The 18,349-nt window shown below is 44.4% G+C and overlaps 1 protein-coding gene across 4 annotated transcripts in view; it reads left to right on the top strand.

Moving 5' to 3' along the window:
- RELN (reelin) overlaps window positions 1-18,349 on the top strand; it is an 856,893-nt gene that overhangs the window by 776,856 nt on the left and 61,688 nt on the right. For 2 of the 4 annotated variants that reach the window (XM_063927014.1, XM_063927012.1), the window contains exons 52-58: window positions 57-271; window positions 7,083-7,260; window positions 7,754-7,929; window positions 8,993-9,096; window positions 9,714-9,956; window positions 11,502-11,674; window positions 17,465-17,538. In XM_063927014.1, coding sequence (XP_063783084.1) covers window positions 57-271; window positions 7,083-7,260; window positions 7,754-7,929; window positions 8,993-9,096; window positions 9,714-9,956; window positions 11,502-11,674; window positions 17,465-17,538 — 1,163 coding nt within the window. Of the gene's footprint in view, window positions 1-56; window positions 272-7,082; window positions 7,261-7,753; window positions 7,930-8,992; window positions 9,097-9,713; window positions 9,957-11,498; window positions 11,675-17,464; window positions 17,539-18,349 lie in introns of all 4 variants that reach the window. The other 2 variants (XM_063927013.1, XM_063927011.1) reach the window with 1 other exon arrangement.

Raw genomic sequence — 18,349 nt, 5'->3', positions numbered from 1 at the left:
CCCACCACAGCAGCAGTGACTTTTACATCTGATTGTTGTGTCATTTTGTACAACAGATCGCAGTTGGCTGTAAGACCTCTGAGAAGACTGTACCGAGCCATATACATTTGCAGTACTCCACAGACTTTGGAGTGAGCTGGAGTTACTTAGTACCACAATGTTTACCTGCTGACCCAAAATGTTCTGGAAGTGTGTCCCAAGCATCAGTGTTCTTTCCAGCTAAAGGATGGAAACGAGTCCTCTACCCACTGCCTGACAATCTCATTGGAAAGTAAGCACATCTTAAACATTTATACTGCCTCTGTTATGTGGCTACAGTTTCATTTGTACAGTATATGTTAGGGTTTCTCAACTTTTTGCACCCAAGCATGTCTAAAATGGCTTATTCATGTATATCCGCTGTTAATATACTTTTCAGCTACTGATTAGACCTGAAAACTGCACTGAAATTATTGATGGTTCCTTATGAGATTATTCCCATTTTTGCTTTATTGAATAGTTTGTACTGGTATAAGATCAAAATTATGGATAATGCTGGAAAGGTGCGTACACACTAGGCAAGTTCGATGATTGATATGCATGATAACGACATTATCGTGCATATCGCCTAGTATGTACACACTATACCGATGCACACTCCCGCAGGTCGTTATTGTCAGTCTTTATCAAGTGAACATGCAGCCAAATTTAGGATATATCGTTAAAGACTGCATGTTCGGGGCTGTGAGGGGTGACCGCACTGACCGATATCATTACCTATATCGTTCACCGTGTATGCACTATGTCGTTCATTCTGCAGCTGGGTAAATTTGAAGGGAACTCTTTATTTCTGCAGCAGGGTACATTGGTTTCCACAGGGAAACATCGGGTGTAGAGTGGATCTTGATCCAGAGAGGCACCAACAGGCTAAAGCTTTAGGCTGTCCCAGGATGCATTGTGGGGCCTCCTCTATAACCCCGCCTCCAGGCACTGTGATCTCAGTTTTGAGTTGGTGCCTGTAGAAGCAGTCACTAACAGGAGGGCTGCACTGGGCAGCCCTGAAAAAGCTTTTTCTGACAGAAAATGTCTTCAAAACTGGGCTGTCAGCGTTGTCAAGCGGCGTCGCATACTTCCGCGGCCTGTTCCCGGGTACTTGCTGTGGAGACGCTCCGGCTCTAGGCACACAGTCGCAGACGCTCTCCTGGTTCGCGTGGCTGCTATGGGGAGGAGGTAAGAGGGTCCCCCAGGTGGGACCCGCCACTAAATCGCGTTCCTGTCACAGTCTAGGGAGACAGACTGCGACGCTGGAATGGACACTGTAACCGAACATTGACCTCACTATTTCCACCAGGGCATAGGAGTACAGGTAGGATATACTAATATCCATTTTAATAAGACTCCATAGTATCAGGTAGTGAAGTCCAGCATAGGAGAACCGGCGCTTGACCTGTAGCCTCTCACTTGGCCCAGGGTGCCATCTACTGCTGGTGTTCCCACCCTGGAGCTGCCTCACACTCTCCCTCACTCCCTGACTGAGACACTGGGCGCCATTTTCTAAAATAGATGCGACTGGTCTCCTGGACTGCAGGGCAAGGTCTCCTTTGTAAACCCGCCTATACATCAGCGCCGTGTTAAAGTGTACTCTACTGTGACTCAGTCACCTAGTACTGGATTTATTCGCTGGTGTTGTGTACTGCGGGCTCAGTCACATAATACCGGACTTATTCGCTGGTGTTTGTGTACTGTGTATGTGGTCACATACTAGGGAATTTATTCGCAGGTATTGTACTCTGTCTGGCTGTATCGTACTAATACGCTCTGCGGTTGCATTCACTAATAATGTCTAACACAAAGGGCGGGAAGTCCGAGGACGCTCCTGCATCCTGCAGCGCATGCGCCAAGGATTTGCCTGAGGGAGAAGTTTTGTATGACGGTCTGTGTACTATGTGCCATACATCTCCCAGTCAGTCCGCGGCTCCTGTGACCAATCAGGAGCCTCCTTGGGCGGCGTTCTCAACTATGCTCAATACGCTTGTGACACACCTTATGCCCCCTATAGGACCTCCTGTGCAATTACACTTATTGTCCCTATGGTAAATCTGTCTCGGGCGGATAATTTGTCTACCCAGTTGCAGCAATGGAGTCACTCCTTGGTTAGACATAAAACTGCCCCAAGTCACTCTCGCGTCACGGGGTCATCTAAGCGGGCTACTTCCTCCTCACAATCCACTAATCTCTCAGAGATTCTTCTGATGAGGATGGGGAGTATACTGTCCCGTCAGACACTGAAACAGCTGCTTCTGACGAGGAGTCCACTATTCGGGTTGATGTCCCTAACTTAGTGGTTGCTATTAAGCAGATCCCACCAAGCACTAATGATGACGAGGATTCCGCTACGGTGTCTAAGAAACCTGATAGGTTTGAACGTCAGAAGGTAGCTAAAACTTAATACTTCTGATCATCTAGTGGACATACGACAAGAACCTGGTCTTTTCCAGGAATTAAATTCTCCCTGTCTAAAAGGATGGTAGTTCACTATCCTCTCCCTACAGAGTTGTGTAACGAGTGGGAAAATTCACCACCGGTGGATTCCCATGTCACCCGTCTAGTGGTGTTGTCTACTCTGCCTGTCACCACTGTCACCTCACTGAAGGAACCGACAGATAAGCGTGTGGAAGGATGCCTGAAGTCTGTTTACTCCCTTACAGGAGCTGTACATAGACCAACTATAGCAGCCTCTTGGGATGCAAAAAGTTATTGAAGCATGGGTTCAGGCATTAGAGGAAGAGCTGCCTCAGGATATATCTGACATTGCCAGACAGTGCCTGTCTCACGTGACCACTGCCGCCTATTACATTCATCCTCTGAGGCAGGTGTGTTGGCGGCCAAGGCATCGACTACATCCATCCTGGCTCGCCGTATTCTGTGGTTGAGGTCATGGAAGTTGGACCTGGACTCCAAAAAGACCTTGGAGGTACTCCCTTTTAAGGGAGACATCCTGTTTGGGGAAGACCTCAATCAAATTTTGGCTGACTTGGCGGTTGCTAAGACTGCCTTTCTACCTATCACTACTCCTTCTGCACAGAAGGCAAAAGGTACCACTTTTTGCTCCTTTCGGCCTCTAGGGAAAGCAAAAGGTCAGGCATACCTGAGACAATCGCGTGCTTCCAAAACCACAAAGCCCAAGGCTAAACAGTCCTGGGCATCCCGTCAGCCTGCTTCTAAACACCACAAGCCTGCTGCATGATGGGACAAGCCAATGGTTATCCCTTCGGATCCGTTACAGGCGCAAGCTCTACAAATGGTTGTGAGTTCCCTTCTGGATACAGGAGTGGTGCTGCCGGTACCTCTATCCCAGAGAGGCAGAGGATACTACTTGACCCTGTTTCTAGTACCAAAACCCAACGGGTCTTTCCGGCCTATACTCAACCTCAAATCACTGAACAAGTTTGTGAGAGTATCCAAATTCCGTATGGAAACACTGCGCTCAGTTGTACTGGCCATGGAACCCGGAGATTATATGGTATCCCTGGATATACAAGATGCTTACCTGCATATACCTATTGCCATATCGCATCAGCAATATCTGCAGTTTGCTATTGGCAACCTTCACTATCATTTCCAGGCTCTGCTGTTTGGACAGGCCATGGCCGCTCGGATCTTCACCAAGGTTATGGCCATGATGACGGCTCATCTCCGTCGCCAGGGAGTAAGGATCCTGCCATATCTGGACGACTTGCTGATCCTGGCAAACTCCCACGATGTCCTCCTCAGTCATCTGCAACTGACGGTAAACTTCCTACAAGCCCATGGATGGCTCATCAACTGGAAGAAGTCCTCGCTGGTCCCTGCTCGGAGCATGGTGCACTTGGGGGCAATGCTGGGCACACACAGTCAATGGCTGTTTCTGTCTCCAGAGAAGGTCCTGAAGCTTCAGGACAGGATAAGATACTTCCGCACTCTCCCAAGAGTGTTGATACACTCGGTGATGCAAGTACTAGGCCTGATGGTGTCGGCTTTCGACATGGTAGAGTACGCTCAATTTCATTCCCGCCCTCTGCAGAGGTTAATCCTTTCCAAGTGGGATGGCCTACCTCATCGAATCAGGTCTCACGTGATCGCCTTGACTCCGGAGGTTCGTCTATCGCTGACCTGGTGGCTACAGGACCAGCAGTTCAACAGGGGCCGTACCTTCTGGATCCCCAAATGGGTCTTATTGACTACGGATGCCAGTCTGAGGGGCTGGGGCACGGTGTTGGAGCAACACTCTTTCCAGGGTCGGTGGACCAGGAGGAATCACTCCTCCCGATAAACATTCTGGAATTGCGGGCAGTGTTCAATGCTTTGTTTCTCACCCTGCCTCTGTTAAAGAACAGGCATGTTCAAGTACGGTCAGACAACGCCATCATGGTGGCATACATAAACCATCAAGGAGGCACTCGAAGCCGCATGGCAATGATGGAAGTGTCAAAAATCCTTTGTTGGGCAGAACGCCATCTGCCAGCAATATCGGCAGTGTTTATTCCGGGAGTCCTCAACTGGGAAGTGGATTTCCTCAATCGTCAGGATGTGCATGCCAGAGAGTGGAGTCTTCATCAGGAAGTCTTTCAACTCCTAGTGGACAAATGGGACCTACCAGATGTAGACCTGATGGCGTCTCAACACAATCACAAAGTTCTGGTCTTCGGATCAAGAACCAGGGATCCTCAAGCAGCATTCGTGGACGCACTGGCAATTCCATGGAACTTTCAGCTGCCCTATGTGTTCCCTCCAGTGTCACTCCTGCCCAGGGTACCATGGAAGTTCAAACAAGAAGGAGGAATACTACTTCTAGTCGCTCCAGTGTGGCCCAGACGGCATTGGTTCGCACACCTGCAGGGTCTATCTATAGAGTGTCCTCTTCTACTCCCTCAACACCCACACCTCCTCGTTCAGGGCCCTTGTGTCTACCTGGACCTGGCCAGACTGGCTTTGACGGCTTGGCTCTTGAAGCATCATTCCTGAGGGCCAAAGGATTCTCCGAGGCGGTTATCCAAACTATGCTAAAGGCTCGAAAACCGGCATTTGCACGGATATATTACAGGGTCTGGAATTCTTACTTCACCTGGTGTGCTGCTAAGAATTACGATGCATACAAATTCGGAACTTGCAGACTTCTGGCTTTTCTGCAACAAGGCCTAGACTTCGGCTTTCGTCTGGCCTCCCTCAAGGTTCATATATCTGCCTTGTCGGTGTGGTTTCAGATAAAAATTGCATCTATTCCTGACGTTCATACTTTCACACAGGGTGTTTTACGGATTCAGCCTCCCTATGTCCCCCCTGTGTCTGTTGTCCTGAATGCCCTGCAAGAGTCTCCATTTGAACCTCTTGAGTCTGTGGACCTTAAATAGCTCACGGTCAAGGTCCTGTTCCTACTGGCTATTGCTTCTGCTAGGAGGGTGTCAGACCTAGGTGCCTTGTCCTGTCGTCAAACCTTACTGTTATTTCACCATGACCGGGCAGTTCTTAGAACTCGCCCTGGTTATTTACCTAAGGTGGTGTCATCTTTTCACCTAAACCAAGAGATTGTGGTTCCAACCTTCATCTCTTCTGGTTTGTCCTCCAAAAAGCGGTCTTTGGATGTGATACCGGCTCTCTGTATATATACGTGGAGAGGAATGCCTCTATCTGGAGGTCAGATTCCCTTTTTGTACTGTTTGGTTTTCACAAACGTGGCTGGCCTGCCAATAAGCAATCCCTGGCCAGATGGATTAGAATGTTGAATGCACAAGCTTAAGCACAGGCTGGACTCCCAGTTCCTGCTGCTATTATTGCCGATTCTACTCGGTCTGCTGGACCCTCTCGAGCGGCCTGCCGTGGCGTGTCCACTGAACATTTGTGCAAGGTGGCTACATGGTCCTCAGTGAACACGTTCATTAGGTTCTATGCCTTTGATACTTCCGCCTCCCAGGCTGCTTCCTTTGGACACCGGATTCTCATACCCGCTAAGGCTCCTCCCCTCCCTTGAGTAACTACTGTAGGACATCAGCCAATGTTTCCCTGTGGAAACCAATGTACCCTGCTGCAGAAAAGGAGATTTATGGTAGACTTACCATTGTTAAATCTCTTTCTGCGAAGTACATTGGGTTCCCCAGGGCACCCGCTCTGACGCATCTACCTTCTATGGGTTTGTATGGCATTAGCCGCTGGTCCCTTCTCCTGTTGTGAGAATGTGGTTCTATGTGACTAACATCTGCCTTCTCTTTTGCCTGCTCCTGCATTGGACTGGTTAACATAACTGAGCTCACAGTGCCTGGAGGTGGGGTTATAGAGGAGGCCCCACAATGCATCCTGGGACAGCCTAAAGCTTTAGCCTGCTGGTGCCTCTCTCGATCAAGAACCACTCTACACCTAATGTTTCCCTGTGGAACTCAATGTACTTTGCAGAAAGAGATTTAAGAATGGTAAGTCTACCATAAATCTCCTTTTTTCATGGATGAAAATCATATAGTGTGTACCCAAGTGCTTTACTAAAACATGTCTTCACGCAGTCCATTCTCACATCACATTTGTGTAGTTAAGCTCTGAATATTAAACACGCACCAGTGCCAGCATTATCATTAGATTAACCTAGGCAGTTGTGTAGGGCGCCAAATGACATACTGTTGTGTCTCACACCCAGTGTTTGCAATGCTCAGCGTTGCCCACATACCAAGTCCCATCTGCTGATAGGAAGGTGAAGCAGCCAGCAGCTTACTTGTGAATCTACTGGCTGCTAATTCTCCATGTCAGTGTTACGTTGGGACTGTGGCATACAGCAAGTACCACACTGTTACTGTGAGGAATAAGGATACTGCCTCCACTTCTTGCATGCCAGTGTAAGAATCAATAGGGTGGAAGTGCTACATGTGAATTTTAGAGGAGGATCTTTGGGATCCAGAACTTTCGCAGCTCCTTCTAAGCACCCAGTTGTTTTATAGAAAATATTCAGACTTAAATCTTAATTAGTATTTAGGACAGTGGTAGCACCAATAAGTAATTAAATGATCAAAAATCATGATGCAGACTATTGTTATCTGTAAGGTTGGTCTCTTCTGTAACGTGTTGCATATCATTCTATATAGCCCTATCAGGTTTCGGTTTTACCAAAAATATTCAGATATGCAATGGGCAATTGACAATTTCTACATCGGACCTGGCTGCTTGGACAACTGTAATGGCCATGGAGATTGTTTGAAGGAGCAATGTATCTGTGATCCAGGATACTCTGGCCCGAACTGTTATCTGACACATCCATTAAAGGTGAGTAATCTATATACAGGGGTAATTGCATACATTATAATATTCATAGACAGTGAGTTTTGGTAGGTTTCAGGAGCCATCAAGGAAGTCATTAGTTGAATAGTTGCATAAACCAATAGGCTCACATCACTGTTGGCCTTTTTGTCAATGGTCTGTCTTATTCTCTCCTTTATCGTAATGCAAAGAATATGACAGAACAAGAGCACCCATATGTCTGAGTGGGCGAGGGGCATTTTTTGGAGTGATTTGGGTGTACTGCGGTTATTTTGGGGTTGTTCTTACTGAAGAAACAACAAAAACATTCAGTCCTTTCTTAAGGCTGGAGGCCCTTAAAGTGTATCACATTGCCCATCACTGGCTTATGCTGTCTTAATCTTATTAAATACTGACGTGATTACATCACTAGGCATATATATGTACTTTCTACAATCACTTGTGGTCTCATTTTACTTATTATTTCTGTATGTGGTAAAATGAATGTGTTGTTTGACAGACCTTCCTGAAAGAGCGCTTTGATAGTGATGAATTAAAACCAGACTTCTGGCTATCTATGGAAGGAGGGAAAACATGTACTGACTGTGGCATCTTGGCTGAGGATACTGCCCTTTATTTTGGGTCATCTACAGTACGTCAAACAGTCACCCAGGACCTAGATCTAAGAGGGGCAAAGTAGGTCACATTGTTATTGTATTATCTTGTGTCTCACTGCATGATGTGGATTCTCTATGATAGGGTGTATTAACTAAGTGCTGGGTCTTCACAGGCGCTGAGCAATTTTACTGGTGGAATTTAGAATGGAAATAATATTCAATGCAAAACAAGGCCAAATATCTTACACTTACATTTATACAAAGGTATTTAGTTTTCCAATGTGCCGCACTTTGTCATAGCCTGCAGGTGTTGCAAAAGACTTTTACTCACTTTACAAAGTGTTACGTTGAAATTGTGTTCCACAAAAATGTTGGCAGATTGTTCTGGGCTACCTGGTGCAGTGACGTCAGTCCACACACAAAGGGGTCTATTTACTAATCCTTGGATGGAGATAAAGTCGCTGGAGATAAGGTACCAATCAATCGGCTCATAACTGCCACGCCACAGGCTGTGTTTGAAAAATGACAGTTAGGAGCCGATTGGCTGGTACCTCATCTCCAGCGACTTTATCTCCATCCAAGGATTAGTAAATAGACTCCTTAGTGACTTAAACAGTATTGCAGGTTTATTTAGTGTACACAGGTGACTCGGATGTAACACTGATATCGGTAATCAGGAGCCCATATATCACACAAGGTAACAGCATTAGGTAGCAGTACTTATCAGGAGATGTCTGTGGTGGTAAAGCATGGAGGACTGCAAAGCCATGCAGCCTGACTCCCACTGTAGAGAAGATGATGTATGCACTGGTACACTGTGAGTCTCTGTAGATCTGCTCCCAGTCTCATCTCTGCACACTTGCACACCAGGACTCTCAGTCTCTGTGTGTGTCACACTCTCCTTACTCTCTCTGAGATGGAGAAACAGTAACTTACATCATATAACTCCGCCTCCCAGTGACTCCTGGCACTAGAGGTCTAACACTAGGGGATGCACCCATAGACTGGTACACAGAAGGAGACAGGTACAGAGCGCACTATATCCTAACAAAAAAAATTATATTTTTCTTTAAAAATAAAACACATACATTTACAAATGTACCGTTAGCAAGTAATTAGATTACAAATCATTTTTCTCACAGGTTTGTTCAATACTGGGCAAGGATTGGAAGTGAAAATATAACATCTTGCCGTAAACCTACATGCAGGAAAGAAGGAGTCCTGTTAGATTATTCAACTGATGGTGGTAAGTTGTCTATTTTTGACGTACAGTATACAAAGAGAAATGTTGTTTTACAATTTTTTTTCTTGACACAAAATATTGGGGGAGGGGGGTTGTAGAATGCATAAAATGCATTTGATACTAAATATAATTTAAAGTTCTTGTTATAATATTTGCCTTTAGCAGTTTTATATTACAAATGTTTCCTATGCCAAAACAAGGGCAGTAACTAGGGATGTTCAAGCTCAAAGCCAGAATCACTGGTGCAGCCACCACCAAGGCATTCTTTGAACACTCCATAAATTCATACTGCAGTGCCAAACAAGCCCCTGTGCAGTTCTGGGGTTATCGGCGATGGGTGCCCCACCCCTCACACATGACATCATGCACTTGGTGCTGTGGTCAGCACAGGGCAATAGTAATTCCTAAGACGTTGCATAAAAATAATGTTGTGTACCGGAGCTTTCCAGATATGTCCCTAATGTCCTTATTCATTATATTTCACTAAAACTGTTTTGGTTGTATAGACTTCTGGTATGCTCTGACTAAATTCAAGCATTTAATATTATTTACCATTCTTTGTGCAGTTTACAAAGAAATAAACTGAGAAATATTTTAGATGTTTATCCTTCTTGTCTCAGGTATCTCTTGGACCTTGCTTCACGAGATGGATTACCAGAAATACATGACAGTGCGATATGACTACATACTTCTTCCAGAGCATGCCCAGACCAACACAACACGTCTGCGTTGGTGGCAGCCCTTTACCATCAACAACGGTTATGTGGTCCCAGGCCCAGATCGTTCTCAGTGGGCCCTGGATAATCTATTAATAGGAGGAGCTGAGATCAACCCCAGCCAGCTTGTAGACACGTTTGATGATGGTATGTTTGTAACTGACCACAAAATGAATATTGTAGCATACATCTCTGGTTAATTAAGAAAGAGCGGTGCTACAGTAGTGTTCCAATGGGACTTCAAAAGAAATTTCTAAAAAACAGATTCTCCAAATACAGATCTTTCACAAGTACCTGTTTTCTGTATCCATCCTGTGCGGTGTGCACCCTGGTTGGGCTCCTTTTCCTCACCGAGTTACCCTGCTGACACTATGGTGGACATTTTATATTATAGATCTATGCTATGTTTTGGTATCTTTTTTATGTTGAAAGCTACTAACAACATTTGAGAAGAAACATCGGACATTTTGCCGTTATCCGCTCCCATTACATCCCGGCCAATATTTGGAGTGGTGTTGGAGCACTACTGATGTGCTTCTCTTGTATACGTGAAAGGTTTTTTTTTATTTTATTTATTATTATTTTTTAGCAGGTTTTTTAGTGGTTCTCTATATACTGTGTACAAGTGACTGCTGTGTAGATTGTGTCTTAAGAACATCTTTAAATTTGTTTATTTTTTCTCTGGTTAATTAGACCATATTTGCCAGCAGTTGTGGCTCCAGGGGTGGGGCTGCTGCACAGTCTAAAGGCCCATACACACTTGACGATGCACACGTCGTTAACGACCGTCGTTAACAACTTCCCTTGAACTTCCCTTGAACAGCTGAGCAAACGACATGAGCATACACACTACCAACAACCAAAGACCAACGACCAAAGACCAACGACCAAAGACCATTCATCGTTGAAGCATCCAAGCTGAACAGTTTATTAAAATAATGAGCTGGGAACAGGGCTGGTGAACAGTGGCTTGGTCGTTGGTCGTTCACACCATACACATTCAACGACGTCTCTGGTCGGTAACGACCATAGTGGAAATTGAGCATACATGCTCCACAGATAAGCGAGGGTCGTTAACGTCCCGCGGGGCCGCGCATCGGTGGTCGTCGGATGCATACACACTTGACGATATAATGAGCGATGTCGTTGATGAGGGCTGAAATGAACGACGTCGCTCATTTTATCGTCAAGTGTGTATGGGCCTTTAGATTCAAGTAGGGATCCACACCAACTGCCAGTTAGCCCTGGACGGTGATGTTTACCAGCATTTGGGGTGGCAGTTGGTGTGGCTCCCCTATTTGAATTTTGGACTATACTGCAGCCCAGCCCCACCTCTGGAGCTGCTGCTGTTGGCCAGTTTATGGAATAACAGTATTTGTGCAAAGTGATGATCTTATGCAAATTATTCACTATATCATTCTGTTGTGTTTTCCTTTTACACAACAGCACTCAGCTATCTGTGAATAGTCATTACTGCGCTATTGATAAATATGTGATACCTAAATATCGGAAATGTTTCACTTTCTTCATTTTTAATTGGTAAAACATCCTGCAGTATGAGGGGCCAAGTGAGAGGTCAAGATAGTTCAATGCCACATTAGTTGGTGATGACCAATTGCATTGTGTGACAAAGTCAACTCAGTGTAAAGTGATTTATTGAACAGCAATTAACATTTCCTCTCTTCTTAGAAGGTACGTCTCATGATGAGCACTGGAGTTTTTACCCCAATGCTGTAAGGACAGCAGGTTTCTGTGGTAACCCCTCCTTTCACCTCTACTGGCCGAATAAGAAGAAGGACAAGACACACAATATATTGTCCTCTAGGGAGCTTATTATACAACCTGGTTACATGATGCAGTTCAAGGTATTGTTTTTTTATTTAGTTTTCTCTGTACAAGTGTCTGTCTTTTTTTCTTTATAATTAGTAGCTCTGATTTAGAATTATATACTACTCATAACATTAGGCGAGAGCTAGGGCCTAAATAAATAGTGGTTACGCGTGTTGGGTAAATAAACCAAACTTTTTTTTAATTGCATAATTAATGCATTGCACAGTACAGTATAACATAAAAATTATCAAAACTGGTAAGATGAACAATAAAAAAATTAAATGGTTTATGCAGTAAACATTCATGGTCCAAGTATATCACATTATAAACTATCAAGTATATTAAAAGTGTAAAATAGCAACAGTGCTTATGATTTCTTTAAATAACATTATTTATTTACGTATTGAGTTGACCCAGTACTGAGTGGATTTGTACTGGAAACACGCATCATAAATTATCCTTAGTTACCTGTTGCAGGCAGTTGGAAAGTTCAATGAGATCACAGGCTTTAACTTGGTAATAGTGATTCTTTATGGCCCTGGTCCTAACAATTAAAAACTCCCAATCACTTCTTTAATCCAAAATTTATTGTGAGTTCATCACATCATAACACGGATAGGCGGACATCAGTTCACATTAGCTTATCAGAGTAAAGTGCACATAAACTTCTGTAACGTGTTTCATGGGCAAACTGCCCGCTTCCTCAGACTGTTTATGCCAATATTTGTGTTCCATCTTTAGAAAACAGACTCTGTGTTCCCTGAAATTGGATCTAATTACTGTTTATAGTGACAAGCTGGTGGTTAATCAAAGCGATCAAATGATATAACAGGCCAACGCTTCAGCATCAGGATGTCTACAGAAAGTGAATACCTTGACAAGCTAACTTTCTTCCAAATCCTATTGGCTTCCCACCTGTAACAATAAATTAACACATGCAGAATGTCATGACATCTGATTATTGACACTTTGCACTCTGGCATAGCCTCTGAGTCACTCTAACATTGCAACTTTCATGGTAGACCTCCCTGGCCGCAATGCAGGCGGCTTTGGCTCCAGTCCCGCTGGCAGTTGCTGAGGGGTTGCCCGGCATCTCCTATCTCCAGGCTGCTGTGTGGCAGGTTCCGTCTCTCTCTCTCCTGGGGGCAGGCATTCCCATAGGGGCACACATGCCACTCTCCCCTCTCCTTAAAGACACAGGTGTGAGCAAATGTGTTGTCAGATTTGAAACCAAGTTTGAATTTCCTGCCTATAAAGGAAGTCTCTGAGCACTGTTCAAGTTCCAGAGTATTAGGATCCAGCCTCTGGTTCTTTTAGAGCTCCCAGTGTATTTCCATTGTTCTGATCTAGTCTATTTTGTGATTCTCTTTGCCTGCTCCCCTGGTAGTGTTTCTAATAATCTCTTGATTCTGACTGAACTGATTCTGCCTGTCCCCTGGTATCGCAACATTCACTTGGTTCTGTTGTGGACACCCAGGAGTGGGAATACCCTCGCCCCCCTGACGGCATTCTGGCGGTCGGGATCCTGGCGTCGGTATGCTGACCGACAGGATCCCGACGTCCGGTCTCATAACTATATCCCCTCCAGTACGCCTTATAGCGACCAGTGTAACTAACTGCCTCCAGTGTCTACCAGCCCTGTACAAAGGAGGGCCACCACTTGCAAAGCCCAAACCCCCTAGTTGGAGGTGTCCCTGGTAAAACCACTGATACATCATATTCTACGTCTCCTAAGGGTATTAGCAAATCCTACAAGTACGGCCAACAGAAGAGGTCGTGCTGCAGCTCCAGTTCATCTACAGTTCTTCTTCTCCTTGCAAGCATTCTGAAGCTTCAGCAAGACCTCTTCTACCAGAATTAGCAACTGGAGACAGTACATATACAGCAACTGTACAGGATTTTCCCCAAAGATCTCCTTGATATTAGCTCGGTAGAGGGGATCAAACATTACCATATTAAAGCCTGTGAGCTCATTGAACTTTGCAGTTGCCTGCAGCAGGTAACTAAGAATGCAGGGCGGTGTCTGATGTTAATTCTGGGACAGAACAGGCTGAAGTGATCACAAGGGCTGAGTAAGTTCAGACCTACTCAGAAACTGCAAAAAACTTTTTCGTCCTGCTCGGCTGCACATGCGATCGCACACTTGCAAAGCAAAAATACACTCCCCCGTGGGCGGTGACTATGCGTTTGCACGACTGCAAAAAGTAGCTAGCGAGCGATCAACTCGGAATGAGGGCCTCTGTCCCATTAGAATCACGCAAATTATACAACTGAGAGTAGAAAAGCTGAAAGGCCACAGCTATCTCTTTTGTAGTGTTACAAACAGCCCCCGTATGTGATTTAACCTGAGTTATGAATGCTGCTGCCCTTTGAGCTCGCAAAGCCTTCGCCAAGAGCTTCCCAGGTTTCTTTCTCCAAAGGAAGTAGTGACTGCAACATTTTCGCGAATCTAGTTTAATTTTGTCCAACATATAGGAATTAAGTTCCTTTCTGGCCTTTAAAAGAGATTGGAGTACCTCTTCTGAAAGAGCTGCTTTATGTAAGAGCTCCAGAGCTTGAATTTTCTTTACTAGGGCATCTCTAGCAGCCAGCCGTTGCTTTTTCATGTAAGCGCCCAACTGAGTGAGTTTGGCTCTTATAATGCACTTGTGCGCCTCCCAATCCATAAGCTTAGAGACCTCAGCATTATCATTAACATTGATGTAAACGGTAATCGCCTCCCTAATCTGCTGCTGACAATAAGGATCCTGAAGGAGCAATTTGTGCAATTTCCAATTGTATGAATTTGAATGAATTGACCACAGACACAATTTCAAAGAGTTAGGGGCGTGATCTGCACAGGAAAGATTGCCTATGGAGGAAGCTGCTGCTAGCTGCAAAAAATCTATGTGAGATAAACAGGTAGTCAAGTCTAGTGTAAGTGTTGTGAGGGTGTCAGTAGAAAGTATAGTCCCGCGTGGAGGGATGTTGAATGTGCCATACGTCTATAAGCTGAAAATCATGAAGAACTTTCCTTACCCTACGGTGAAGCTTATCTGAGTATCAGGGTGAAGAGTTAGAAGAGTCAAAGCGAGGGTCCAAATTCCAATTTAGATCCTCACCAAAGATAACAGCCACTTTTATATGAGATTGAGCCAAATTGAGAACTTTATAAGGAACGCCAGTTGGGCTTTATTTGGAGTGTATACATTGATAAAGGTAAAGTTGCTATTGGATATCCTACAATTCAGAAGCAAGGCCCTACCTGGTACCAATTGGTGGCATATAGGATCAGTAATACCCCTTTCACACCGCACAACTAACCCGGTATCAACCCGCAGGTGGCAGAGGCATTTTTGGGGCAACGTCGGGATAACGGGGGCATGTTGGCAGTGTTTTCGGGGTGGCTGCATGTCATCACACGCAGATGATCTGATTAAAAAAATGGTGGCGGGACTCCTGCCGTAGCAGCCAGGCTACAATTACATGATGATCGCAGTGGGTGGGCGGTGGGTAGCATGCTGGATGGCCTTGCTCTGCGATAGGGATCCCCCAGCATGCAATTGAAAGGATTACAAATTCTGCTAAAAAGCAGAATCTGCAATCCTTACTGAATAAGGTCCACAAATCTGTCTGTGTATGGATGGTGTAATGGTTAGCATTACTGCCTCACAGACTGTGGTCAAGGGTTTGATTCCCTCCATGGCCCTAACTAAGTTGTTATATTCTCCCCATACTTGCGTGGGTTTCCGCCACGTACTCTGGTTTCTGCCCAAAAATATACTGGTAGGTCAGTTGGCTCCTGATATAAAAAGAAAATAACCCTAGTGTGTAAGTGTGCATGTAAATGTGTCTAGGGCAGACTTAATGGGCCAAGTGGTTCTTATCTGCAATCGAGTTCAGGTTGGGGCTGATATGCTGGCGGTCGGGATCTCAGAGGTCAGCATACCGCGCAACGGAGCTCCCCCCGCTCATGCCACGAGTGAGAATAGCTCCTGTTAGCCGGCATTCCGGCTTGCGCCATTGTCAGTGGTCGGGATTCTGGTGTCGGTATCATCCTGACTGCCAGGATCCCGACCGCCAGTATATCAACTGTATCCCGTCAAATTCCATATTTCTATGTTTATATAACTATTTTCCAATCCAAGCTAAAGATGTGGGGGAAAATTTAATTCAGTGCTGCAGTAGTGTCTCTTATTGGTCCATGGTAGTGGAGCTCCATGTTGTGAATGGGACGGGTCCTACTAAGGTGTTTTCTTCTAGGTAACAGGAGCTTGGTAATGTGATATATGCTTATACCTGGCATTTATTTACTTGTGCGACTGGCATATAGACAGTGCAGAGTGTTTCTGGAGTGTATGGGGTATATTAACTACAGTGTGGGTTTACAAAAGATGTTGGCAATAGTAACCAATCAGATTCTGTTTATTATCTTCTAGAAGGTGCTAGATAAATTATAAGTAGAATCTGATTGGTTGCTATGCGCAACATCTCCACATTTGAACACCCACACTTTAGTAAATACACCTCTTTGAGTGCTATTTCGGTAATCAAATTAATTGCTACAGCACTGTAAGAGCGATTCAGATGACACACATTATCCTACAGTTGCGCCCTAGAGTTGCTTCTACACCAGTTCCTGCATGATTTTACAGAGAGAGAGAGAGAGAGTGAGTGATATGGAGAGACGAATTTATATAATTTAAGGATAATGGTATTGTATGCTGGCCTGTAACTGTATGTTTTAACTGCTTACTGTGTGAGTTGAAACCATGTAACTATAGGTATACTGTACATTGTAATATAGTGAATCCATATCCTTTTAATAACAAATATATACATCAATGAGCTTTGGAACTCAGATAATGTGTGGGTGTATTGTTTTCTCTTATCGGATGCAGTGTTTTGCGATGTACATCGCACATTCATGGCAAATGGTAATAAGACGTCTACAATATATATTAGAGCGGGCATTTTAAATATTTTTAAGGAAACAATTTGGCATTCACACGACTAACAGGGGCTATTCCCACTCGTGGGCTCGCACTACAAGGGGCTCCGTTGTGCTTGACCTTCCTGCCGGCATTCTGGCGGCTGGGATCCCGGGGTGGGTATATCAGCCCCAACCTGGTATAATAACATATAGGCAAGTGGTTGCTGCAGTCATGTAGGAGCACAGTGGCTGGTTAGGTGACAATAGAAGTTGCCAATAACAACCAATTTGTTTGTAGCGGTCATTTATCTTGTACATTTCATAAAATAAAAAAATAAGAGTACACTATGGAAATGAGAATTATGGACCATGAAACTGCTGTCCTCTCTATGCCTAATATGTTATGTGGCTGCTAGCCACATGTTGTTCTTTCAACACAAACATTACATTTCTTTATAATAAACACAGACAATAATTAATAGTATAAACATAAAAGCATCTCATTGCCTGAAACAACATGTACCATTGCTAGTCAGTCAAATATAGTATACAGCATCCTCTCATGGATATACTATTCATATCGATATAATGACTACCAACTGCCATATGCTGTATCATTATTTTCTGTATCACCTGCTTTATTTCCCAATTCTTTGAGATATAAAGGGGTATATTTACTAAGGTGTGGGTTTATAGAAGTGGAGATGTTGCCCAGAGCAACCAATCAGATTGTGCTTATCATTTATCTAGCACCTTCTAGAAGATAATAGCTAGAATCTGATTAGGTGCTATGGGCAGCACCTGCACTTCTATAAACCTGTACCGAAGTAAATATACCCCTAAGTATTCTGACAGTAACACTGCAAGTTATGCAATATGTACTGTGCTAGTAATTTGTGTCTGATCTTTTCAGATTGTGGTTGGTTGCGAAGTGAATTCATGCATTGATCTTCATTCAGTAATGCTTGAGTATACAAAGGATGACAGGTAAGATGCAAGTAATTACAGTGTCACAGCATACAATATTACATGGTGATTTAATGAGTAAACTAAAGAGTGTTTTCATTATCTTTATTTTTGCTGTAACATTGCTACCATGCAGAAATTCCATATCTACTGTAGGCCACATTATTGGAACAAATTCAACTTTAAGTGCCTGATTCTGAGTTGCATGCACTGCCAATGTTGGACGCAGTGGAGCAATGTTTATCTACTGCGCATGCATCTGAGTCGCACTGCAAATGCGTGCCGAATGCTAGTGCACAGAGTGGCTGTACTGATTCAGACACACGGTCTCTGACTTTATTACAGATGTATTGGGCGTTTACTGGCATGTGACAGTGAGACAGCTAATCAGACACACAGAGATGCTGTGCCTTATGGGAGTGTTGCTGAAAGTGGCTGCGTACAAGACTGGTGCAAGTTTCGAGTGTGCATCCGAAAATGACATCTAAAGACACAACAAGCTGTATTTCAGTGTCTAAAGATGCTCAAAGTGGATGTCTCGGTCCTTGCACACTCGGAGTCACCACTGTACACCATAAAAAGGCTTTGTAGCAGCATTAGCATAAAGTCACAGGCGCTGGAGCGGCAAAAGGCACAGGGATGGATAGAGTATCAGACTGGGGCATTAAGGGAATGCAGTGGTATGGGCTCATGGTTAGAGGGTGTAGCCAGCCCCAACAGAGGCTTGCCCAGCCACTAAAGAGGACATAGCCTGCAGACAACATGGATACTACACTTCATGGTCCTGGTCCCTTTATGAATATACTGTATATAGAAAATACTGATAGCTCAT

Source organism: Pseudophryne corroboree, chromosome 6, assembly GCF_028390025.1.
Source record: "Pseudophryne corroboree isolate aPseCor3 chromosome 6, aPseCor3.hap2, whole genome shotgun sequence".
Taxonomy (NCBI): Eukaryota; Metazoa; Chordata; class Amphibia; order Anura; family Myobatrachidae; genus Pseudophryne; species Pseudophryne corroboree.
Note: the sequence above shows the minus strand (reverse complement) of the source record. Positions and strands in the feature narration are given on the sequence as shown.